Source organism: Schistocerca nitens, chromosome 6 (genome assembly GCF_023898315.1).
Source record: "Schistocerca nitens isolate TAMUIC-IGC-003100 chromosome 6, iqSchNite1.1, whole genome shotgun sequence".
In the NCBI taxonomy this organism is placed as follows: Eukaryota; Metazoa; Arthropoda; class Insecta; order Orthoptera; family Acrididae; genus Schistocerca; species Schistocerca nitens.
The window spans coordinates 477733517-477760047 of NC_064619.1; the positions used below are offsets into that span (position 1 = coordinate 477733517).

General features: G+C 39.6%; 1 protein-coding gene across 1 annotated transcript in view; it reads left to right on the forward strand.

Moving 5' to 3' along the window:
* The first annotated feature begins 15772 nt into the window (after positions 1-15772).
* LOC126262616 (V-type proton ATPase subunit d) overlaps positions 15773-26531 on the forward strand; it is a 63548-nt gene continuing 52789 nt past the window's right edge. The window contains exons 1-4 of the mRNA XM_049959372.1: positions 15773-16023; positions 16105-16276; positions 16567-16745; positions 21928-22085. Coding sequence (XP_049815329.1) covers positions 15903-16023; positions 16105-16276; positions 16567-16745; positions 21928-22085 — 630 coding nt within the window. The 5' untranslated portion in view covers positions 15773-15902. The remainder of the gene's footprint in view (positions 16024-16104; positions 16277-16566; positions 16746-21927; positions 22086-26531) is intronic.

Sequence of the window (26531 nt, forward strand, 5' to 3'; positions counted from 1 at the left end):
GTCATGCATAAAATGCTGTGTCAACCGGCCCCTTGCGCCCACTCTACAACGTCGTTTAACACTGAGTTATGCCAGTGAGGCGTGCACCATCTTGCTCCCTAATAAAGATGTGCTGATCAGCTTCTTCCCATTGAGGTATAGGCCATAGTTGTAGCACATCAAGATAAGAAACATCAGTTATAGTTGATTCATCGAAAAAGAAAGGCCCATAAACTTTCTGCGAGGCTCTTTCTTGGGGCTAAGCCTGAAAGACTCGCACTCGTTCAACACGTTTATCACTCTTTGTCATTCCACACTCTTCCCAGTGTGCACAGGTATACAAACAAAATTGTTTGAGATGCTCTTTCATTTGGAGTATTATTTACAATTGTAACTTGAACGTAATAAATACTACAACACCTTAAAACCGGTATGTTCATTTTGATACACCCTGTAGTTGAATGTTTCCCCCGCCGCCCGTGAACGGCTGGTGACGTACATTAAATCTCGTCACTCGTTATGTGTAACATCGCTCGTTAAGCGAGTCAATTTTTTTTACAATTTGTTTTACTTGTTACGCGAATTGCACGTTTTGGGTGGTGCTCGTTATGTGAGGTTCCAGTGTATAGTGAACTAAACAGAAATCCACGTCCCCGACAGTACAAGATCGATGAAACAACTGATGCGAGGTTTTGCAAACATGAGAAAATTAATCTTCTTCATCATTCCTCGCTAGCACCACAGGCTTGTTTCCTGTGGGCATATCGCGATATAAAACTGCTTAGGCGAATGAATGGATAAAAATACACATAAAAAATAAAATGTACATCGATGTAAGTGAACTAGCATAAATCCCAATAGGTGCCCCCCCCCCTACCATATACTGGCGTGGTCCACGATTACTGGACTACAGTATACAGTAGCGGTGCCCTTTTCGATATAGAATTGTAACATATTAAAATTTATTTTCAGTTATATTGCATCTTTGGCCCTACTGGGGTTTAAAATACCTTTATTGATGGCCAATCTCAGTTTAATGTGTACTATAGATAGGCCAGCTCTCTCTTATTTTAAAGTATTATTTACATATTCTGAAAGTTTAATATTCCAAGTCCATCCTGCGGAAAAGGGTATGTTCAAAGTTAGAGTCCGCGGCTCCACGATTGCAGAGTAACCACTACACGGCTCTTGCACGGCTACGCTCACATTAGATTACATAAGATTTACTTTCATTCCAATTGATCCGTAGTGAGGAGGTCCTCCAGGATGTAGAACATGTCAGAAAAACAACAATACATGACAAATACTTACAACTAAAACAAATAAGCTAATGTACCATTCCACAGGTCCCAAGTGGAATGATCGTCATTTTTTAATGAACACTAAGAGTCATTTTACAAATACTAATGCACTGAATTTAAGATAAAAAAGTTTTTTATTTATTTATTTATAAGGTAATAAACATGTAATACAACTACTGTAATACTTATTTACAATGAAGACATTACTGCACTGAAATGGTGCAGAAGTTAGATTATACTTACACACACACACACACACAAATTTTCAACGAACACATTACTGCACTGAAATTGTGCAGAAGTTATGTTGTACTTATATACAAATCAGTTGGTTTTACTAAGAAATTCATCAATGGAGTAGAAGGAGTTGGTCACCAATAAATCCTTTAAGCTTCTCTTAAACTGAATTTCATTGGTTGTTAAGCTTTTTATGGCTGCTGGCAAGTTATTGAAAATGTGTGTTCCTGAATAATGCACACCTTTTTGTACAAGACTAAGTGACTTTAAATCCTTGTGAAGATTATTCTTATTTCTAGTATTGATTCCATGAATTGAGCTGTTGGTTTGAAAAAGTGATATATTTTTAATGACAAATTTCATTAAGGAATAAATATATTGGGAAGCAGTAGTTAATATCCCTAGTTCCCTAAACAGGCTTCTGCAGGATGTTCTTGAGTTCACACCACATATAACTCTTACTGCACGTTTTTGTGCCCGGAAAACTTTAGCTTGGCTTGATGAATTACCCCAAAAATAATCCCATATGACATTATGGAATGAAAGTAAGCATAGTATGCCAGCTTTTTCATTTTTATATCCCCTATGTCTGACAAAATTCGCATTGGAAACAGAGATTTGTTAAGACGCTTCAGCAGTTCTGTGCTGTGCTCCTCTCAGTTGAATTTATTATCAAGCTGTAATCCCAAGAATTTAACACTGTCCACTTCTTCTATCTTCTTGTCATTGTATGTTAGACATATACTCTTGGGACACCCCTTACAAGTTCTAAACTGCATGTAGTGTGTTTTTTCAAAGTTTAGTGACAAAGAATTGGCTAGGAACCAGTGACTAATGTCCACAAATATTTTATTAGCTGATCTTTCTAAGACTACACTTGATTTGCTATTTATTGCAATGTTTGTATCATCGGCAAACAAAACAAACTTGGCATCTGGTAATGTTACTGATGAAAGGTCATTGATATGCACAAGAAAAAGTAAGGGCCCCAAAATGGAACCTTGTGGGACCCCACATGTGATTAGTTCCCAGTTGGATGATGCCTGATAGCTTGATACATGTCTCTTTCCTAATAACACCCTTTGTTTCCTGCCAGAGATATAAGATTTGAACGATTTTGCAGCATTTCCTGTTACACTATAATATTCTAGTTTACTTAAAAGGATATTGTGATTTACACAGTCAAATGCCTTTGACAGATCACAAAATATACCAACTGCCTGCAATTTTTTATCTAATGAATTAAGCACATTTTCACTGTAAGTGTAGATAGCCTTCTCAATATCAGAACCTTTTAGAAAACCAAACTGTGACTTTGACAGTATGTTATTTGAGATAAGATGGTTATAAAGACGAATGTACATTACCTTTTCGAAAATTTTTGAGAATGCTGGCAACAGTGAAATTGGAAGGAAATTTGCTGCTATTTCTTTATCTCCCTTCTTAAACAGTGGCTTAACTTCAGCATATTTCAGCCATTCAGGAAATATTCCACTGATAAACGACTGGTTACACAGATAGCTTAATATGTTATTTAGCTCAGAATCACATTCTTTAATTAACTTTGTTGATATTTCATCATACCCACTATATGTTTTTGATTTTAAAGATTTTATTATGGAAATTATTTCTGTTGGGGTAGTGAGGGTCAAATTCATATTATGGAAGTTAATTGAAATGTCTGGTCTAAGGTAATCCATAGCAGCATCTACCGAACCTGACAACCCCATCTTTTCAGTAACAGTTATAAAATGTTTGTTAAAAAGTTCTGCAACACTATACACATCTGTCACCAATGTATCATTTACTCTTAATGCTATTTGTTCCTCTTCATTTCTGCTTCTACCGGTCTCCTCCTTCACTATATCCCATATAGCCTTTATTTTGTTATCTGATATGACTATCTTTTCCTTGTAATATATTTACTTTGACATCCGTATTACAGTCTTTAATATTTTGCAGTATTTCTTATAATGTGCTATAGCATCAACATTGGAAATGTTTCGGATTGACAGATACAGTTTTCTTTTTTTTTACAAGATACCCCTATTTCTCGAGTAATCCATGGCTTCTTTGTAGACTTTGCTCTAACCTTGGTAAGTTTTGGGGGAAAGCAGTGTTCGAATAAGGTAAGCACTTTATTAGCGAAAATGTTATATTTTTCATTCATGCCATGAGCTCTGTAAACATCAGTCCAGTGAATGTCTCTGAGGAGTGTACTAAAATAATCAATTTTTGACTTACTGATTACCCTCTTGAGCTCAGATTTAACAGATTTTATATCCTGTTCAGTATTAACATTTAACAGAAGGAACTGCATGTCATGGTCTGAGAGGCCATTGGCTATTGGTTTTGTAATATAATTTTGTTCATTGGACTTTTCTATAAAGACATTATCAATGGCTGTTTGTGAGCAAGTGGCTATCCTAGTGGGGAACTTTACAGTGGGAATTAAGTTAAATGATAGTGTTACTAACTCAAATAAGGTCTTATTGGGAGAGTCTTTAAGGAAATCTACATTGAAATCACCAGCAACCACTATTTCTTTGTTTTTGGTTGTTAAATGGGCCAATACAGCTTCAAGGTGGTTTACAATCAGATTAAAGTTACCTGCAGGTGCTCGATATACACTTAATATTATGAAGGATTTTTTGTGAAATTCTAATTCTGTTGCACATGCTTCCATATGCTGCTCTAGGCAAAATTTATGAATGTCTATGTTCTTAAATTTATGACAGTTCCTGATGAATGTGGCAACTCCTCCTTTCTCCATTTCTGATCTACAAAAGTGAGATGCTAACCTAAACCCTGTAACACTTAAAAGTTCTATACCAGTGGTCACATGATGTTCAGAGAGGCAGATTATGTCAGTGGGGTTTGAAGACTCTAATTCATCTATGCAGATAGTTAATTCATTAATTTTATTTCTCAGTCCTTGAATATTTTGATGCAATAAAGATAGCTGACATTTCACATTGACTGAGTTAAAATTGGGTGGAGTTAAAATATCTGCTGACAGTTGAAAATTCTTAACCAATGGCTGTTTATGCTGATGTAATGAGCTGGAATTATATTTTTTGATTTCTTTCTCAAACTGAAGGTTTGTCTCAGTTCTAACCTCTATTAAAATTTGCTTTCTTTCTGTCCTCCCTACCCTAAAAAAGGGTCTTTTCTGAATCCTATAACCACTGGTATTTTACCACTCATGACAGTGCCTCCCCCCTTTAACGTTCATGCTATTTCCCCAGCCAATTTACCCTTCCCCTTCCTGTTGAGGTGAAGGCCATGCCTAGTATAATCCCACCTACTGAGAGAATCAACATGAACCACACCAATGTGTGACCCCGCTCCCGACATGAGCAGCCGTTCCAGCTCCAAATTAACTCTCAGCAATATTTGATGCGCGTGCACCTCACAAGTCCATTGGTGCAACATGGCTAGACAGTGCAGTTTGTTGACATAGTATTAACACTCTGCCATCCTGCGACACCACACTGGTATGCGTGAAATAGCGGTCAACGGCCGGCGACACAGCAAGGGTGTCGTGAGCGTAGTATCGCGCAGTGGCTGGCGACAGCACTTTAGTATCTTTTGCATTCTGTTGGTGTTTTGTTCAGGTAACAATAAGTTACACACGTCAACATGGTTTTTTTTGTTTTTATAAGTTCTTGTGCCCTTTCATCGTGGCAGATGAAAGAGACGTTAGGATTATTTACGATGAATGCGCGGACGTCTTGTCTGACGTTCCGGACGACTTGGCCGATTGGGAAGATGATTATGAAGTCCTATACTCCTTGACAGAGCATAGGGGACGATGCGGGAGGCCCGCATCACTGTACTAGACAAGGACCTAGCGGAGGTGGTTTGCCATTGCCTTCTGCCAACCGTAATGGGGATGAATGATGATGATGATTATTTGTGGGGACTTCAATGTTGATTCACTGAAAGAGTGTTATAGGAAGAATGACCTGGAAGTCTTGCTCGGTTCTTTCAATTTGACATCTGTCATTAATTTTCCTACTCGGGTAGTAAAGGACAGCAGCACATTGATAGATAACACTTTCATAGACCAAGATAGGTTTAAAAACATAAATTCTTGTCCTGTTGAGAATGACCTTTCTGATCATGATGCTCAGCTAGTTACAGTATATGACATAGCTCCATTCAGTAATTCAAAACTACCCTCCAAAGTTGTGCATTCAATTAATGACTCAACAATTAGCAATTCCAGAGAAAATCTTCAGCAGTTAGACTAGGATGGGGTGTACAAGGAATCCGATGCTAATTTAAAATATAACTTATTTCATGATACACTTGTAAGAGAATTTGAAAACTGTTTCCCCAAGAAAGTAGTTAAATCTAATTGTAAGAAACCATGCAAAAAACTCTAACTTACTAAAGGAATAAAAATATCTTGTAACAACACAAGGGAACTGTATCTAACAACAAGAAAGGGTAATGACCCAGAAACAGCCCAATATTATAAAAACTAGTGTGCTACATTAAGAAAGGTTATTAAAAAGTTCAGAAGCATGTGCATCATGTCTGAAACTAATACTTCTGATAACAAAATCAAAACAATTTGGAATATTATTACAAGGGAGACAGGGCAACCAAGAGTACAGGATGATGGCATCACCATCAAAGCGAATGGAAACTTGATAAACAACACTCCGTAAGTCGAAAACATGTTGAATAATCATTTTTTAAATGTTGTAGAGAAAATAGGATCTAAATGTTCATTAGAAGAAGCAAGGCAGTTAATGGAAGAGGCCTTACCCACACCATTTGATGCAACTGAAATTCCACCCACCTCTCCTTCTGAAATTAGGAAGGTAATAAAATCTCTCAAGAATAAAAAAATGGTTCAAATGGCTCTGAGCACTATGGGACTCAACATCTGAGGTCATCAGTCCCCTAGAACTTAGAACTACTTAAACCTAACTAACCTAAGGACATCACACACATCCATGCCCGAGGCAGGATTCAAGCCTGCGACCATAGCAGTCGCGCTGTTGTGGACTGAAGTGTCTAGAACTGCTGGGCCACCGCGTCCGGCTCTCAAGAATTAAAGCTCACATGGAATTGATGACATTTACAGCGGGATAATAAAAGCTTGTTCCCAATAAATTAGTGTGATTCTTAGCCACATATGTAATAGCTCTCTGAAGCAGGGTATTTTCCCAGATAGACTCAAGTATGCCATTGTTAAACTACTGCATAAAAAAGGGAATACGTCTCATGTCAACAACTACTGCCCAATCTCTCTTCTGACTGCCTTATCAAAAATTCTTGAAAAAGTGATGTATTGTAGAGTAGCTTCACACCTTTGTAAAAATAAAGTTTTAACAAAATGTCAGTTTGGTTTCCAGAAGGGTTTTTCAACGGAAAATGCTATATATACTTTCACTAATGAAATATTAAATGCTCTGAGTAACCGGAAGTCATCCGTTGGGATTTTTTGTGATCTATCAAAGGCTTTTGATTGTGTTAATCATGGAATATTTCTAGATAAGCTCAAGTACTGAGGTATGACTGGGACAGTGCTCAAATGGTTTAAATCATACCTGACTGGAAGAGTGCAGAAAGTTGAAATAAACAGTTCACATAATATGCAAAAAACTGGTGATTTCCAAACTGGAGAACAATCAAGAATGGGGTGCTGCAAGGTTTGGCCTTGGGTCCTCTGCTGTTCTTAATATATATTAATGACTTGCCATTCTATATTCACAAAGATGCAAAACTGGTACTTTCTGCCAATGATACAGGTATAGCTATCACACCCAACAGACAAGAATTAATTGCTAAAATTGTAAATGATGTTTTTCAGAAAATCATTAAGTGGTTCACTGCAAATGGGCTCTCATTAAACTTTGACAAAACACAGTTTACACAGTTCCACACAGTAAATGGAATGACACCATTAATAAATATAGACTTGGATCAGAAATCGGTAGCTAAGGTAGAATACTTAAAATTTCTAGGTGTATTTTTATTCCATTAAAATTGCTACACCAAGAAGAAATGCAGATGATAAACGGGTATTCATTGGATAAATATATTATACTAGAACTGACATGTGATTACATTTTCACGCAATTTGGGTGCATAGATCCTGAGAAATCAGTACCCACAACAACCACCTCTGGCCATAATAATGGCCTTGATACGCCTGGGCATTGAGTCAAACAGAGCTTGGATGATGTGTACAGGTACAGCTGCCCATGCAGCTTCAACACGATACCACAGTTAATCAAGAGTAGTGACTGGCATATTGTGACAATCCAGTTGCTTGGCCACCATTGACCAGACGTTTTCATTTGGTGAGAGATCTGGAGAATGTGCTGGCCAGGGCAGCAGTCGAACATTTTCTGTATCCAAAAAGACCTGTACAGGAGCTGCAACATGTGGTCGTGCATTATCCTGCTGAAATGTAGGGTTTCGCAGTGATCGAATGAAGGGTAGAGCCACGGGTCGTAAAACATCTGAAATGTAACGTCCACTGTTCAAGTGCCGTCAATGCGAACAAGAGGCAGCAGTCGAATATTTTCTGTATCCAGAAAGGCCCGTACAGGACCTGCAGCATGCGGTCGTGCATTATCCTGCTGAAATGTAGGGTTTTGCAGGGATCGAATGAAAGGTAGAGCCACAGGTCGTAACACATCTGAAATGTAACGTCCACTGTTCAAAGTGCCGTCAATGCGAACATGAGGTGACCGAGATGTGTAACCAATGGCACCCCATACCATCACGCTGGGTGATACGCCAGTATGGCGATGACTAATACATGCTTCCAATGTGCGTTCACTGTGATGTCGCCAAACGCGGTTGCAACCATCATGATGCTGTAAACAGAACCTGGATTCATCCGAAAAAATGACGATTTGTCATTCGTGCACCCAGGTTCGTCGTTGAGTACACCATCATGGGCGCTCCTGTATGTGATGCAGCATCAAGGGTAACCGCAGCCATGGTCTCCGAACTGATAGTCCATGCTGCTGCAAACGTCGTCAAACTGTTCGTGCAGATGGTTGTTGTCTTGCAAACTTCCCCATCTGTTGACTCGGGGATCGAGACGTGGCTGCACGATCCGTTACAGTCACGCAGATAAGATGCCTGTCATTTCGACTGCTGGTGATACGAGGCCGTTGGGATCCAGCACAGCGTTCCCTATTACCCTCCTGAACCCACCGTTTCTATATTCTGCTAACAGTCATTGGATCTCGACTAACACGAGCAGCAATGTCGCGATACGACAAACCGCAATCACGATAGGCTACAATCCGACCTTTATCAAAGCCAGAAATGTGATGGTACGCATTTCTCCTCCTTACACGAGGCATAACAACAACGTTACACCAGGTAACTACTGTTTGTGTACGAGAAATCGGTTGGAAACTTTCCTCATGTCAGCACATTGTAGGTGTCGCCACCGGTGCCAACCTTGTATGAATGCTCTGAAAAGCTAATCGTTTGCATATCACAGCATCTTCTTCCTGTCGGTTAAATTTCGCGTCTGTAGCACATCATTTTCGTGGTGTAGCAATTTTAATGGCCAGTAGTTTATGTATCGAAAACCATATGCTGGTGAAGCCATTCAGAAAAGGATTATTGTATGTATGTCTGGGATCTATCCCCATACTCCAGGGTAGAATTCAGCTAAATTTGACACACAAACAGCAAACTCGCCTAGTATTAACACTGTGGGGTTTATAACCCCCTAGGACCCATAGGGATGGAGATAGGTCATAATGAATTTTTTTTAGACCATGTTTACTTGCTGCCCTGCACAACAGGAAAGATGTGTGAAACATCAGCCTGCATTATTGATCTGCTTTGTGAGGCAGTCTACACATTGGTTGTAAGAAAATTTTTTCCAACTCTCCGACATGCCTACATCATCAACCTGCTTTGCATATGTCAGGGGAAAACCTGTTTTCAAAGCCTTGGTGTGTACGTTGCCCTGCATGATAAGCATGAGGTGGGAGTAGTATTGGCCTGCCTTATCATCTATTGTAGGGGCTACTCCTGTGGTTAGGAATGGCCGTGGGGAAGTTTGATATGGGTAGAGGATGGGATATACAGAGAGGGGCAGAAGGGGATGGATAGAGAGATGGGGCAGTAGAGGCTGATAGAGGAGGAGACTGAGATGATCAGGGAGGGGAGGAAGAAACAGATAGTCAGAGAGAGGGGAGATATGGAGATAGACAGAGAGGGGGGGTAGAGGAGATGTACAGAGAAAGAGGGGGTGGAGGAGACGTACAAAGAAAGAAGGGGAGGAAGAGATAGACAGACATCGGGAGAGTAGGTGGACAGAGAGAGGGGTGGGAAGGATAGATGTGGTGATATGGGGAAGAGGAGATTTGCAGGAAGGGAGGTCAGTCGAAATAGGCAGAGATGCTGAGAAGAAGACTGCAAGAAAGGCGAAGGAGGATTTGCACAGAGACTGGGTTGAGGGAACAGATTGGCAGAGAGAAGGTTGAGGATGAAATTGGCAGAGAGGTGGAGAACGAGATGGACCTAGAGAGGGGAAGAAAGAGACGGGTGCATTATGTGCGATATACTAGTATGCAGATTAAGCTGTGGGGGGCAAGGCTAGTATATTATTTACTTGTGTGCATGTGGGGGGGGGGGCTGTGTGTGTGTGTGTGTGTGTGTGTGTGTGTCCATGACCTCCTCCCAGCCCTCTGGATCGTTTTCAACCAAATTTAGCACACAAACAGCAAAAGTCACGTGTATCAGCCCTATGGGATTTATAATCTCCAAACTACCATAGGCAGAGAAATAAGCAAAAAAATAATAATTTTTTTAGCCCCTGCTCTATAGGCTATCCTTCATGAAACACAAATTTTTTGGGAGAAGTATCGGCCTTCTGGGACTATTGAAGAATGAGATACAACCTGTCGGCCTTGAAAAATGACATCACAAGTCACCACAGATGATACATTGCAAAGACACAGACGAATGTTGAGAAGAAAAGGAATGTAGTACAGTGAACACAGATTGTAGACATATACCACATATATCCATATTTCGAACGTCATTTAAAGATATCACTTTTATCACAGTAGAAATTATTAGTATCCTATTCTTTAGTTGATTTATATAGGTCAACTTCTTAGTTCAACTTGGACACAAGATGCTATTGTTATGTATGCCACCGTTCTTACTTATGCTAGTACTAGTAACAGTAACTAGTAAATAGAAACAGCAATTGGAACGACTCACTATGAGACAAAGGTACAATTCAAAATGTGTACACAAATGATTTAAAATTACCACAAAAGCATACTCAATATCTAATCTCTTAATGACACATTCATCTATTTTTATTTACTATTACACTTTGCCACAGAAGGTAACAAATTTGTTATCATTGCTCGAAGCTGACGAGTTGTATCCCATTCTTCAGCTGACCCAGCGTTCCTTATCGACCTGCTTTTAAGGGCAGCCTACGTGTCGGGACAAAAAAACGGAGAGGACAACCAGTGAAAGGGGAGAAGAAGGAGATGTGCAGAGAGAGGGGAAGGAAGGGATGGTCAAAGATTTTCCAGTGCAGGAAGAAAGAGAAATAGTTCTATATGACGTGGCCTGCTCCTCATCTTTATGCAGTTTCGGTACAGGTAACACTACTTGAGTTGTCTAATCTTCTGTTAATGCGTTGTTCATCCAAAGTTAGTTAAATATCTATATCAGTTTCTGGAGTGCTACTTCAGCGAGATTCTCTATAATTTGGCAGTGGGTGCTGTCCTTGCCAGGTGAAGCATTTGCCGCACTCTTAATACTCCTCATCAGTTCGTCATACAGAAATAGCACCTTGAGAGGATGGCTGTGATCCCTATGTTCTGGGAAACGAAACTGCTGCTTGGCTGCAGAAGCTGAAGCTATTAATTTGACGAAAGCTTCTAAGGAAACATCAGTCGATGGCTGATGATTAATCAAGTTCTTGTGTTTAAAAAAACTTCAATTCTTTCCATACATCAGCAAGACTAACATTATTAGTTCAAGATTCACAAAAAGTTTCCCAACTGTTCTATTTAATGTCATTTAATTGTCGTCGAACTCCCACAGCTATTTTCTGATACGCAAGGAAGTTTTCTATTGTCTGTTGTTTCCGAAAGGTACTGTACCCAAGTTTTCGCTGTGCTATAGCTCTAGAGCACTTCAGTGTCCACCAAATAGGGGGGCATTGTTTTAAAGCAGTGATTTCTCTTTTCCTTGGAATGGAAGCTGTTGCAGCCTCTTCAATAATTGAAAGGGGCTGTTGATAGGCATCTTTTGTAGCTAAGAAACTGTTACAGGAGTGAAATCCCTTGGCTTTAGCATTGTACAGTGGCCATTCTGCTTCCTTACTATGCCAGCTGCTGGTTGGATAAAACATTAACTGGATTTATGCCGTAATCTAGCGCAATTTTCAGAGGAACATGATTCGAGCTAAGAGTCTTTTTTGACTGTCCATTCCATAATACGGTGAAAGTCAGTACAGCAAAATGTTTATCAATGGCTGACGGTTGTCTGTATGGGTCACTAAGAAGTACTAAATTGAGAATAACGAGAAGTAAAAGAAACTCTTTGCCACCTACGTCGTCTATTTCACAACCCCATGCAGTGTGGCGTGCGTTAAAGTCTACACAGAGGAGAAACGGCATTTGAACCTAGTCAAGAATCTAATCTAGGTCAAGGTTTCGTAATTTACACTGAGGGGGTGTGTAAATTACAGCGGCCACTGTTTGGAAGTCCATCATCTTAAGATTGGTAACAGATTTCTTGCACTGAATGGCATCCCTAATTAAAATGGGACACCTCCTTTTCCATCCTCTCTGTTTTGTCTAAGTGTTGCATACCTGTAGGCTTTGAAGTATATCTGCTGGGATGGCTTAAACCAAGTTTCGCAGATACTAGCTACCGATATGTGATTGCTGCTAACTTCTCTACAAAGACTTCCTCTGTTCGAAACAGACAATCTTGCATTCCGTTGGAGAACTTTAAAAGCCACTGTCAGATTTGCAGATGCCTTCAACAGCATTCCAAATGAGCCCATGTCCTTACTATGTCACCGACTTTACTAGTTTTTTTTAAGGGAAGAAAGATCTGCAGTATTAAAGCTCAAAAATTTTTAAGCGCCTTCTCAGTGTGGCTGAGCGGTGGCCAGAGGAGTGGGATGATATGGATTTCTTTGTATTGAGCGCTGTGGGCCCTGAAAGTCATATAATATGTCAGAATAGCCATGCCTGTATGGACTGTGAGTGAATGTCTTCTTTTTGTAATACCTGGGACCTGAAACCGATCTAACTGCATGCTTAAAGCCTGGATGGAGTCTGTTTTCTGTCATTGGCAAACTCACTGCTTTCCCATATATTTTAGGCCAGCCACAAGGGGAGAGATCACTCGAGACGGAGGAATATCGGCTGTAACTTTCGCAAATAATGGTTGCTGAGGCGGAGCACCAAATATGTAAGAAGTACTGTCTGCTTCACTGTGCTTGGCTTCCATGTACTGCTGATAAATTGGGTAAGAGCGGTCGTTGGCAACGTGATTTGCGTTGCAGTGCAAACATCAATGCTCCGCTATGGAAGCACTGTGAAGTCTCATGGGCTCCTGGGTATTTAGCACAATGGGCACTACTGTGACACTGTTTAGTTAAATGGAAACATCGATGGCAATTTTAGCATTTCAAAACTGACTTGTTATACAGTGCAACTAGACAGCAATTACCGCACAGATGTACATATTGTGGAAGTTGTAGAGATTTAAATGTTAAGGCACATTTAGGAGTGGGAATGTGCCTCACCTCATCATCTTCAATGACTTTCTTGTGGAACCTTCTCATGTCAGTAACTAAAAATTCATACTGCATTTCTGCAAGGATGTCTTCATTAGATAACTCAATATCAACATCTCGAATGACGCTCCACCTCTTTCCAAGAAAACTAAAAATGTAAGCCTCCATAATCCCTCTTCCAAAAGATATCGGACAACCATAATTTATTTGCTGACTGCCCAGATTTGGTTTCAATTTTATATATGTTTCTGCCAACAGCGGAGATATTGAGAATTTCATGCCACAAATCTTTACTTTCTTTAAAGGACATTCTGCCCAGTGCTATTGGATGCATCTTTCCCACATTACCATTTTGTCTTCTACAAATACAACATACAGACCCACATCTGTTGACTGGTGTGCATTATCCCTGCTAGCAGTTAATACAAGCATGGCTATTCTGATATGTTATATGCCTTGCAGGGTCCACAGTGCTCAATATGAAGCAAAATCCACTGCTCTGGCCACCTGGAAGTTCGTAACATCTTCACGGAACTGCCTGTCTCAAGTTACCGGCCAATATCCATAGTCCCAGTTTTCTCAAAAGTTCTAGAATGCATAATTTACCAACAATTATCTGTTTACTTTGATAACATAGGATTAATAAGTGGATCACAGTATGGCTTGAGGAAAAACCTGTCAACCATTGATGCCATAGACAATGTTGTTAAATACATCCATCAAGTATTTCAACATAAATGCTTTGCCCAAGTGACTTTTTGTGACCTAAGCAAAGCCTTTGACTGTGTAGAACATACACTACTACTCGAAAAAATGGACTTTTAGGGTGTTAAAGGTAACAGCCTTAAGCTATTAAGATCATATTTACAAAACCGTAAGCAAGCCGTCTGTGTTGGGAAAGAAATGTCCAGTATAGAACAAGTTGAGGTAGGTGTTCCTCAGGGATCCGTGCTGGGCCCTTTCCTTTTCCTAATAATGATAAATGACCTGCCATCATTTATCAAATCCAGAACAGTACTCTATGCTGATGATACAACATTTCTGAACAGCAGTAATGATCTTAATAGCCTTAAAACATGTGTTACACAGACAATTGAGCAAGCTTCACTCTGGTTTGAAGCAAATGGGTTCTTGCTTAATTAAAGCAGTTATATTTTTGGGGGTATATTTGGATGATAAACTTTCTTGGAATCCACATATTAAGTATATTAGCGTTAAATTGTCTAGGGTAATCTATTTGTTAAGGCGATTAATGCACTGTGTACCTAAAAATTATGTTAGAGTATCTTATTACTCATTTTTCCAAAGCATCATATCCTATGGCATTATTTTATGGGGAAACTCCACTTGTGTGCATGATATACTATTGCTGCAAAAGAAAGCTATTGGGATAATTACAGGCTCACCATACAAGGCTCATTGTAAACCTTTGTTTACCCAACAAAAAATCATGACAGTAATAAACCTATATATTTATTATGTTTTAATCTACACAAAAAAGAACTTACGTAAAGTAAAACGCAGGGCAAATATACATTGTTACAGCACTAGGATAAACAGCTCTATCTATACGCCCTACCACAGACTGTCAAAATCAGTTAACAGTTATGAACTTATGGGCCACAAATTATTTAACAAACTTCCACAAGGTATACAAAATTTACCAGAGCAACAATACAAACAAACACTTTATGACTGGTTAGTTGTAAACCCATTCTACAATGTAAAGGATTTCATGACCTGTGATATTAAACTGTAAAGTTCTTAACAATTCTGTCCTTCTATAGCATGTACTGTACTGTATTGTATTATATGTATGACTTTGTCTATTGCTGTAATGGCTTAAAGGCAATAAAATTATTATTATTATTATTATAAAACTATTATTATTATTCCGTATTTGTTCGCAAATAGTTTCGCCAATCGTTCGGTTCGCCTTGTAACTTGACAAGTATATTAATATTTGAGTATTACCGTTGCTTAAGGAGCCATTGTAGATGGTTTCATCTGCCTCTGGCACTAATTCATTTTTTTGGAAGATAAGTTACGAATACTGGCCTCAGAAGGATTTACTCCGTTTCGAGTTTGGACTTAAATATCCGTTACAAGATGACTGGCCAGCATAAAATTGATACTGTGTGTTGTGAACGCACAAGTGTACCAGGTATTTATTGCATGCACAGACAGATCGTTGCGTTTGGACAGGGGCCAGAGCCAGCCAGGTTGTTTCCACAGGCAAGTTGACTTACCGGCTCGGTCGTTCAGGGATGCTTGCGCAAGTTTCGTATTTGTGGGAATGCGGTTTACTCTATGGTACGACGCAATCCGCTGGAAGCTACAAAACAATTATGGAAGGTAGCAAAAATATTGTCGTTGAGAAACAGGAGAGTGCGTTGAATGTGTATCTTACAGGAATATCTAATTAATTATGACAATTTATTGAGGAAAGGCCGTGATGATAAGACTATTGCTTGTCAAATAAAGTCTCTGACACATCACATGACAGTTGATTGGAAGTGGAGCAAGTGGGAAGGGCCGAGTGTTATAGAAGTGCAGTGTAAATATATAAAAAAATCTATAGTTATTTTCTGTACAAATTCGAAATGATTGGGTGTATGTTCAATATTGATGCTGGTTACTTGGAAGGCCTGTGTAGAGGGTTCAAATGTGGAATTTTAAAACAGTCAGATTACTTGAACTTAGTACAATGTGAAACTCTTGAAGGTAAATATATGAATAATATTTTTATGACGTTGGGCGTATTTTAATTCTGAATACCTTTGTCAGGAGTTTAACTTGTTCCAGATCTGAAGTTACATCTTCAGGGCACAGATTATGGAAGCTTCTTAGCAAATGAACCAAGTCCACTCCAAGTGTCTGTCATCGATGATAAGCTGAGGGAAAAATTGGTTATCGAATTTCAGCACATGAGACATCATGCAGTTGAACCATTGTCCACTTTTCTGGACTATATTACGTAAGTAACAGTATAGCATGCAAGTTCTCGTCTGCCCTGTTTAACAACTACATTGACTACTGCATCGATCTTATTTGGCTTAATCTTTCGGAATTAATATGAAATTGATGACGAGAAGTTGAACATAAGCGTATAAATCCCACAGCGCTTTGCGAATAAAAATATTTGATGGCGTAGAAGGGTGCTAGGAAAGTCCCAAGATTCATTTTACCACTCTCCCTAAACTATATTGCATGATCGAATTTTTCTGACAGTGATTGATGTTGTGAGATAAAATATTTACTTTTCAGGTACAGCTACATGATAGATAACATCATTCTTCTTATCACTGGAACCTTACACCAGCGACCAATATCAGAATTGATCCCAAAGTGTCACCCACTCGGGAGTTTCGAGCAGATGGAGGCTATTCATGTTGCTGCAACACCTGCAGAACTATACAGTGCAGTCTTGGTTGACACACCACTAGGTAGGTAAAGCTGTATTCTGTGCTTATAAAATTAGACACGTAGCTACTAATTGAACTAAGATTAAAATGTGTATGGTAGATATAGAAAACCGCACTGTTTCTGTACTTAGCCAAGCATAGTTAAGTATTACATTGAAAATAAAAGCACTCAGTTTACATTAACTGTTGAGGGATGCATAAAGAAAAATATTTACAAAGAGACAGAGGTCTGAATGGAGGCTTGCCGTGTGGCCAGGATAAAAAAAAAAGCAATAGACGGTCACAGTCAGAAACTGGATGTTTACTAGGAATTTGACACATTTGTTTTGGAAGCTTGTCTAGATCCAAAAATGCACTGTGTTAGCACCCTTACGTGCCTCCCTCTGCCTGCTGTGTTTTCAGTGTTTAATAATTGCGGAGAGTGTAGTCACTTAAGGATTAGAAGTATGAGTTCTAAAAAAGACAACAGAGAAAATAATTTCTGGATGTGGTACTGTAGGATTACTTTACTAGTCAATATTGGGTTGATGGAAAATACAATAAGCACGAGAATTAAAGGTACCCTTCAGGGAGCAGCCAGAGACGGACGCTGGGACATGAACCCCGCACACGCATCCCCCCTACCACCGGCTGCTCCCGGTGAATCGGGCGATTCCGTGGGGACGTGATTGGCTGGTGGCAGGAAGCGGAGAAAGGTGCAGCAGAGATATCAGCCCACGACCGACAATATCCTGACACTTCGGCTGAAGATAGAGATACATTCCATTGAAACATTGCTACGAGATGACGACGCTACTCGTCTGACAACCTGTGAAGACTTCATATATGAAATTCCCTGAGAAGGCCCTCACTGACATAAAAGTCAATGGCTTTATTATAACTTTAGGAGCTACACTCAGATGCTGCAGTATGGTGGCCATGCCCCTAGCAGCATATAGTGAGGTGGGTGCAAGCAGTGCGGTGTTGACCGGCATCCGACCAGCAGCCTCTGACATACATGCTCCAGAATGCTGATGACTCTGACTGACTGACCAGTAATATGTAGCCCAGTTACACATGCCACACTGTGCATGTGCTGTCTTCAATGCAGGAGGGGACCAGAACTCTTGCAGAGGGTGCCAACCTCCAAGGGGGAAGTCATGTGCCCATGAGTGGTGGCACAAGGTGCCAACACCAGCATAGAAGGGAGGGCAACTGTACCACCCCAACTACCCCCTAGCACAACCAGCTGCCCCCTGGCAGGAGTCGAATGGTGGTGCTGGTGCTGGTGCTGCTGCTGCTGCGTGAGCCTGGAGTGGCCCACCAGTGAAGTGAAGACAGTCCCAGAAGGCAGATTTGGCACTAACAGGTGAAGCCGTGGTGACTGCTTGGTATTCCTTAGTGTGATGGTGCCCGGCATAGCCCCTTCATCATTGGTCTGCAAGGCTGTGCATTTCTGCTAAAAAGTCACAGCTATATATACGAGATAGTGTCTCATTTGCTGTGTCGTGGCACCACATCTAGTCAAGTTTCTGACAACATTTCTGCACTCTACCAGTTGAGAAACTACTTGACCCAATCTGTAACACCCCTGCTTTATTGCTGTGCTGGATGGTTTGTGGTGCTGGGCCTATTCTGTCTTTTAATACGAAAACAGCTGTGTTCTTTTAATCAGTATAGCAACATCCTGTGTCTGCTGGCTGGCTGTGGCATCTGCAATGCTATGCTTCTGCAGAAAGTGGTGGCGGCTCTACAATCGAGACGAACATCAGAATTCCCAGACTCCTGAACAAGACTTGACAAGAGGCTCATTAACTTATACCACATATTGCTCATACTGCTCATTTTGGAGCCAAAAAATACCCTCTGCAAATAAGATGACGTACCTCAGAATATAATAGCATGCACAAATGAATGAAAATAAGCAAAGTAGACTAATTTTCCTGTTCAACTATCACTTAACTGCAGATACTGTTCTGATGGTCATTATAGCAGCATTCAGGTTTTGAAGAAGATCCTGAATATGGGCTTTCGATGGCAGCTGGTTATCTATTTAAACAGTAGGAATTTGAATTGTCCATGCTGTGTAATCAAAACGTCAGTTTCAGTTGAATGGTGTGATAGAAACTGTAAAAACTGAGTCTTACTGTGATTTAGAATCAGTTTATTTTCTACAAGGCATGAACTTGTCTTAACTGCACTTTTTGATACATTGCCTATGTTCCACTCAACATCTGTTAGTACCAGGAATCATCTGTCATATCATATATAAGAAACAGCAATGGTCCTGGCACTGACCCCTTAGATACTTCCTGTTTAGTTGTGCCCCAAACAGGTGCCACCTCATAGCCTTTCTCATTACTGTATAGAATGACCTTTTGCTGTCTGTTCTTAAAGTATTTGTGGAACCAGTTGTGAACTGCTGCTCCTATTCCATAGTGGTTCAGTTTCTGTAGTAATATTTTGTGATCAACACAAATGCCTTAATTAAATCAAAGAAGACTCCTAATGTTCTGAATTTTTTATTTCATCTATCCATTGCCTCGCAAAGAAAAAAGAAGATAGCGTTTTTAGTTGCTAAACCTCTTCTGAAATCAAACTGTACATTTGACAGCAAATTATGTGAACTGAAATTATCAGTGGCCCTTATAAATACAGTCTTTTCAAAAACTTTTGCAAACACCTATGGCTTAGAAAAAGCTCTGAAATAAAGCAGTTTCACTATTACTTTGACTGGAAGCTGTTTGATCATCTACCATACAGTTCTTTCCTTGCTCCTAGTAATTTCCATCTTTCTGTAAGTCTTGAGAAAATCAGAAAGCATTTTTATAATGATGAAGAGCTGAAGACTGCCACACACCGGTTCCATTTCGAAGTGGCAGACTTTTGAGACACAGGAATACAACAGTTTATCTCACAGTAAGATAGATATCACAATTCTCTGGTGATTGTCAAAAAATAGCTCGAACATTGCTGTATCTGTTGCCAGTGAAAGCTCTCTTTTTTGTAACACATTGGTGAAACTTTTCTGTAGGTGTGTCTAGTATGGAGGCTAGTTCTGGCAACACAGATTCCCCTACAACTGTTGATTATATTTTTTATTGTGTTGTATAGTATTATAAATCATCTGCAACAAGCCCCCATGACTGTTATCACGAACAGCTATTGTGAAATATGTCTTAACTGATTTGAATTCTGATGCTTCCACTTTAATCTTCCATCACAACATAATTTGAGTTGACTCTTCTGTTTACTTAAAGGTTTCTACTTCAAAGAATGTTCCTTTTAGACTGTCACTCCCAATAAAATGTCACATTCTCATTCATAATTTAAATGATGTAGAGTTAAAATTAACTCTCCCTCTTTCCCCTTGTACAGAATCTTGAACTGAAAAGATGTATAATATTCAAAATTTTGTGCAATATTTGATGATAAAATAAGTTGTCTTTCCTCTGTGGATAACTGCAGGATTTCACAAAAGATCGACCTGATTCATGCTGCAGTTGGCTGTATGCTGGTAGCAATTGCCGTAACTTTTACGGGGTTCAACAGAATTAACAGTGGGATAATATAACACCATACGAATAGTCACCATCTCATTCTGTGCATTCCTCCAGGTGGCAAACAAAAGCTTCCATCACCTGACCCAGTATGTTCAGTGGGATCTTCTCCACAGCTGTACACATGTTTTTCTTGCGTTCAGCCACAATGTGACGAAATGTAGCTTATGCTTAACTCTTCAGTATCCTCACTAGAAAAACTCAGACACATTTAAATTGGGTGATTGAGCTGGCCAGTGAATGTCTGCAAATGTGGAAATAAAGTGACCAGGAAAATGTCACTGCAAGACATTCACTGACTGGCAAGCCATATGATTTGTTGCACAGTTCTGGTGAAACCGCATTGTTGCTCAACATTTAAAGAAAAAAAGTCATTTAATATTTGGATCTAGCTATCACTAATGACCATTGGTGCATTGCCATATCGGTCCTCAAAAAGATATGGACTGGTGATGCCAGATGAAGCTACACTGCACCACACAAATGTTCACTGTATAGGGGTTTCTAATGCAGCCAGTGAATATTATGTTGGTTATGTGATACTCAGTACCTATAATTCTGTTCATTTACTGCACTGTCTATATGAAGTGGGCTTCATCCGACATCAGTACTGTTTTGCATCTGTGGGTTGGATACTAAAAGTTCCAGAAGGTGCAAGGCAAAGCTTCATCGGGCAGCTGCATCTCTTTTGTTTAGTTTCTGCACAGCCTGAAATTTGTATGGGTGGAAGTGTAGGTTATCATGAATAATACTCCACCGGGAACAGTCTTGACATTTTTAGCACCAAAGCATATTTGGCTGAATGGTAAGGACTTCGGATGAGTTGCTTGATGCACCTGCTTCACTTGCTTTGTGGTCTGCTGCATCCTTTGTTGCCCTTCACTTTTCTTCTTTGCACAAGATGCAGTTGTCTGGAATTGTTGCAACCCCCCCCCCCCCCCCCACTCCCCACAATACAATCATCTGATGATCCAGGACTTTCATCATGTCATTTCAACTCAGAATAGTGATGAAAGAGTCGCTAAATTGTGATGAGAGTCCCTTTTTTTATTGCTTTGACAGCGAATGCTTGATGCTCTGAACTACACAATTTCATAATTACAAATGGCCATTTCCTCAGTGCAGCATGTGCATACTTTTTTTGCAGGCACAACAATGATACTATACTATGACTCAGATTGTACTGTTCATTGTGTTGGACCCTGTATATGCTTTGCCAATTCATGGAACGATATTTCTATTATCTGCCTTTCTGCAAAAGTTACCATGTAACTAAAGGGAAAAAAAAAATTGCTACCTACGTTACCATGGGTGGTGTGAGTTTTAAAGTTATTTCATTTAGTGTAATTGTTTTGGAATTGTCACTGTTCTTATCATTTTTTTCACCTAACAAATAAGTATGTACTCTTTCTAATTAAACATATTGTATTTGCAATATTCCTCAAATTTTGTACTGACTGTTCCAGAAATATGTTTCTTGACACACAAATAGTTCTGACTGAACCTTCTTTATTAGCTGTCAGTTAATCTTTTTCTGCTGTTTAAGAGCATGGCATTTCTTTGTTTTTGAATGTGAGCATTCTGACATTAATTTAACTGAAAGAATAACTACACAGATGAAGACATTGAACTTGTAATATTACTTAACTAAATGTTTTTCCCAGCTCCGTTCTTTGTGGACTGCATCAGTGAACAAGATCTTGATGAAATGAATATAGAAATAATACGAAACACTCTGTACAAGGCGTACTTAGAAGCATTCTACTCTTTCTGCAAAGAACTTGGTGGTACAACAGCTGACACTATGTGTGAAATTCTTGCTGTAAGTGAAACAGTACTTTTGATTTGTTACGAGTAATTAAGCTACTAATAATTTACATCTTTTGTTTGTGTTTATATTATTGTCTATGAATTTCTGCCAAATATGGGAGAAAGGCATGTACCCTACCTCTGCATCTCTCTTGTTTAGCTAAGAGAGTAATTAGTGTTTGAAAATGTATGAATTTAAGAAATGTTTCACCTGTAATACCATATCTTCCTTTGAATTTTTAGTGTTTACTGGAAAGGGAGTAAGCAGCAGTAGCATCCTGTGGGATAACTATCATCTTTATGTGACAATCTAAGGGAGGTGTTGCAATGTTTGACATTGGATGTACATTCAGGAGGCATTGTCTCGATCCAGATTTAAGTGTTCCATTGTTTCCTTTAATCACTGGAATTGAATGCAGAGATGATTCCTTAAAAAAGGACACAGCTTGTCTCCTCTTGTCCTTGCTGAATCTGAGCTGGTACTCATAGTTAACGACCTCCAGATGAATGATGCATTTAGTCTAACCTTTGTTCCTTCTTCATGGCCCCTTAGAGTATGTAGCGAACCCCTAAGTCCTGCTAAGGCGGGGATGTGACAGTGTAAATTGAAATTTAACAACCCACAAAATCTGATCTCCATGATGATGAATATTTGGTGTACCCTTTGTGTTAATCGAACTGCAGTAGCACAGATTAAATAGGCAACATAATTGATGGCATTCATGTGGCACAAATAATGCTCTGAATGGTTTCATCACTTTAGATTTGTCGTCATTTGCTCCTGGCAACATTCCACAAGCAGATGTTCAACAAGGCTAACTATACACTTTACAGCCAACAATCTGTGTTTCAGTATCATTACAATGGTCAGGATTGGTGAGGCACATTACAATTGTGATCTATCGAACTGCTGATGCATCTATTTCAAGTCTTGGGGCAGCTTATGAAGATGCTTGTCCTGAGTGAGTGAGGAATGCTGGTCTGCAATGAGTGACAGGTGTGTAGCCCTGTGATAGTTCAAAAGCTGACTAACTGCAGAGAACTGCACAGCCTGTTGAGTAATGAACACTATCTGCCATAGAACTGATAACCCTCTGACTAGTTAACTCATCATGCACTGGTGCTCCCCATGTGCTATGGATGTGTTTGTGTGGCCTCTGCATCATCCTTGAACGCTGTTGACGTATTTATATGTCCCATTCTGCCAGCCGTCTCATTGCTGTCGATGAGATTAAGCACACTGAGCCACAGGTACCCGTGTTCTCTAGAGCGTTAAGACACAGAACTGAATTTCTACAGCATACTTTGAGCTCCAGTTGCGTATTGGAATGTGCATCTACATTTGCTGCTGTGGTCCCTCACTGCAGATTTCGATATTGATATATTCGTTTTTGTCAGTATTGACTTCACATTCTTCTGTTGTGCATTGCTGTGGTTCCACAGATAGTATCCGGAAATGATCACTAGGAGTGACAGAGTGTGTAAATTCTCTGATGTCAGTACAATGATGAGTCATGAATGGTGTCTCAAAGTAATAATCCTCAGCCCTAAAAATGAGCTGGTACAACACACTAGTTTGATGTTTCTACAAGAGGTGGAGTCAGGAGACATTCAGGATCTGTAGAATCAGAAAATGAAATACTTCAGCGAAGAACACACCTTAGTAACACTTTTGATCAGAAACAAACTTATTTCCAGCCATTAAATAATGTGTTTGATGAGTTGCCTCCAGGGCACACATGTCAGTCAGTTAATGACTCAAACATACTGTTATTTTTTATGATATTCCTGTCAGAAGACCTGTTTCATTCTACAACAGACAAAATATGTCGATTTTGCATATATACCAAGGGTACTTGTGACTCTGTGCATTATTGACTATCAAGGTGGAATGGTAGGCGATTTGAGGAACTATAGTTTTGTTGCTATTTGTCTTCTGATTTTTCAAGTTAAAAAGTTGAAAATAAATGCTTATTGGTCCATATATATACTTTTAACACTCCAGTTTTCAGCAAAATTATTTCTAGAGACCATTTTATTTTACTTTTGGAAGTGCTACTTTCGAAAATGCTACACTTTTATGACAGGTGACAGTTTGTTCAAAATTAGGAATATTGTTGATAAAGTTCATATGTCATTTCACAGCTCATTTAGTCCACATTGGAAGCTTTACATGATGAAAATCTTTCATTGTTTCAAGGTTGATGATCTTTTAAACAATTTATCCATTCAAGCAAAGTAGAATCAGAAAATACATATCTGTGCTGTTTGCCTGCCGTACTGGGTACATTTTGAAACTCGTATAGAACAGTGCACTGTTTATCGTCATCATCTTCATCATGATCATTGGTAAAGGTTACCTTAAACCCCATGAATTAAAATAAATAAAACATTGATCTTGCCAAAAGCTGAGAATTGGATTTTCTTTGAGTTATATCTCTCTGGGCTGCCCTTGGATAGTTAGTGTCCCTGGGTGACTCAGTGGCTCGATGCAGGCTTGATTCCACTTGTGCAATGAGAGCTGGCACATCTTGCAGTGCGTCTAGGTTTGTTAGGCACGGCAGACGTGTTTACCAAACCGTATGTGATTACCACAGTCACCAGTTACAGAAATATTTTTCGCAAACTCCATGTCTTTTAAACCAAATAAAAATAGTTTCAGTACTGTCTACTTTTCGTGTACTACAAGTACAGAGTGTCAAGACTGTATCAGAAACATAGTACGACCTACCAAAGTCTTTATTCGCAACCTCACCAATATGATGAGTGAGATAACAAAACAAATGACAAGAACACAATAGCAGTAGAAGCATTACTACCAATGCTTACAGTAGCAGTGGTCAACCAATCATTACCATGACTGAAAGTATCATTGTTACTAATAATAAAGTTATAATAGAGGGAAACATTCTACGTAGGAAAAATATATCTAAAAACAAATGTATCTAAAAACAAAGATGATGTGACTTACCAAATGAAAGTGCTGGCAGGAAGACAGACACACAAACAAACACAAACATACACACAAAATTCAAGCTTTCGCAACAAACTGTTGCCTCATCAGGAAAGAGGGAAGGAGAGGGAAAGACGAAAGGATGTGGGTTTTAAGGGAGAGGGTAAGGAGTCATTCCAATCCCGGGAGCGGAAAGACTTACCTTAGGGGGAATAAAGGACGGGTATACACTTGCACACACACACATATCCATTCATACATATACTGACACAAGCAGACATATTTAAAGACAAAGAGTTTGGGCAGAGATGTCAGTCTAGGCAGAAGTGCAGAGGCAAAGATGTTGTTGAATGACAGGTGAGGTGTGAGTGGCGGCAACTTGAAATTAGCGGAGATTGAGGCCTGGTGGATAACGGGAAGAGAGGATATATTGAAGAGCAAGTTCCCATCTCCGGAGTTCGGATAGGTTGGTGTTAGTGGGAAGTATCCAGATAACCCGGACGGTGTAACACTGTGCCAAGATGTGCTGGCCGTGCACCAAGGCATGTTTAGCCACAGGGTGATCCTCATTACCAACAAACACTGTCTGTCTGGATAATAATAAAGTTAAATACACATCCTACAAATACACAAGTACCATCAAGGATAGAGGTGGGGGAATCTACTTTCAGTTTATTCTTCACGACATTGGCTAGAGGGGCATTCCCAATTGTTAAGTCTATTGACAACATTTATGTGAAGAGTGGAACTGGAGTTAGTGTCAGGAAGAATAAACTGAAAGGAGTTGCCTGTGCCTCTGTCCTTGTGTATTTGTAGGATATGCATTTAATTTTAATGTTAATAATAATTATACTTTGTCATGGTATTGGTTGGTTGACTGTTGCCATTGCACGAGTTGATAGTAATGCTTCCGCTGTGGGGTTCCAGAGTGTTGATTCTCATAATGTGATTTGTTATCACACTTATCGTATTGGTGAAGTTATGAATAAAGACTTTGGTAGGGCATACTGTTTCTGATAAGGTCTTGACACTCCATAGTCATCAAGACTGCCCGAGGCAAATTTAGGTAGCAGAAACATTGCTTGAACTGAATGATGTTGCATGGCTGATTATCTGAGAGTATCTAAAGATATTATTTTACAATATTTCAGACCAGCGCCGTAGCTAAATGCGTTTACAGATGGGTCTAAGCAGGACATCAGTACCTTGTGCTGTGGCTTACCCTGATTGTGTGTACAAGATCTGCTCCCTGAATGAATTCACTGCTTATGGTACATATGTACATGCAATTTTGAGGACAGTGGAGGAGATTAAGCACGAAAGTTTCTCTCATCTGTTTTGACTGTGTTCACTCAGTGATACCTAGTACTTGTATCCGAAAGGGAAACTATCCATTTATCCAGAACACGACTTGCCAGGCATTGTGATTGATGAACTCTGGCACAGAGTCGAAGCAGGATAGAATGACGTGTGTTAGATCAGTTGCTGCTGCCATATGTGGCAAAT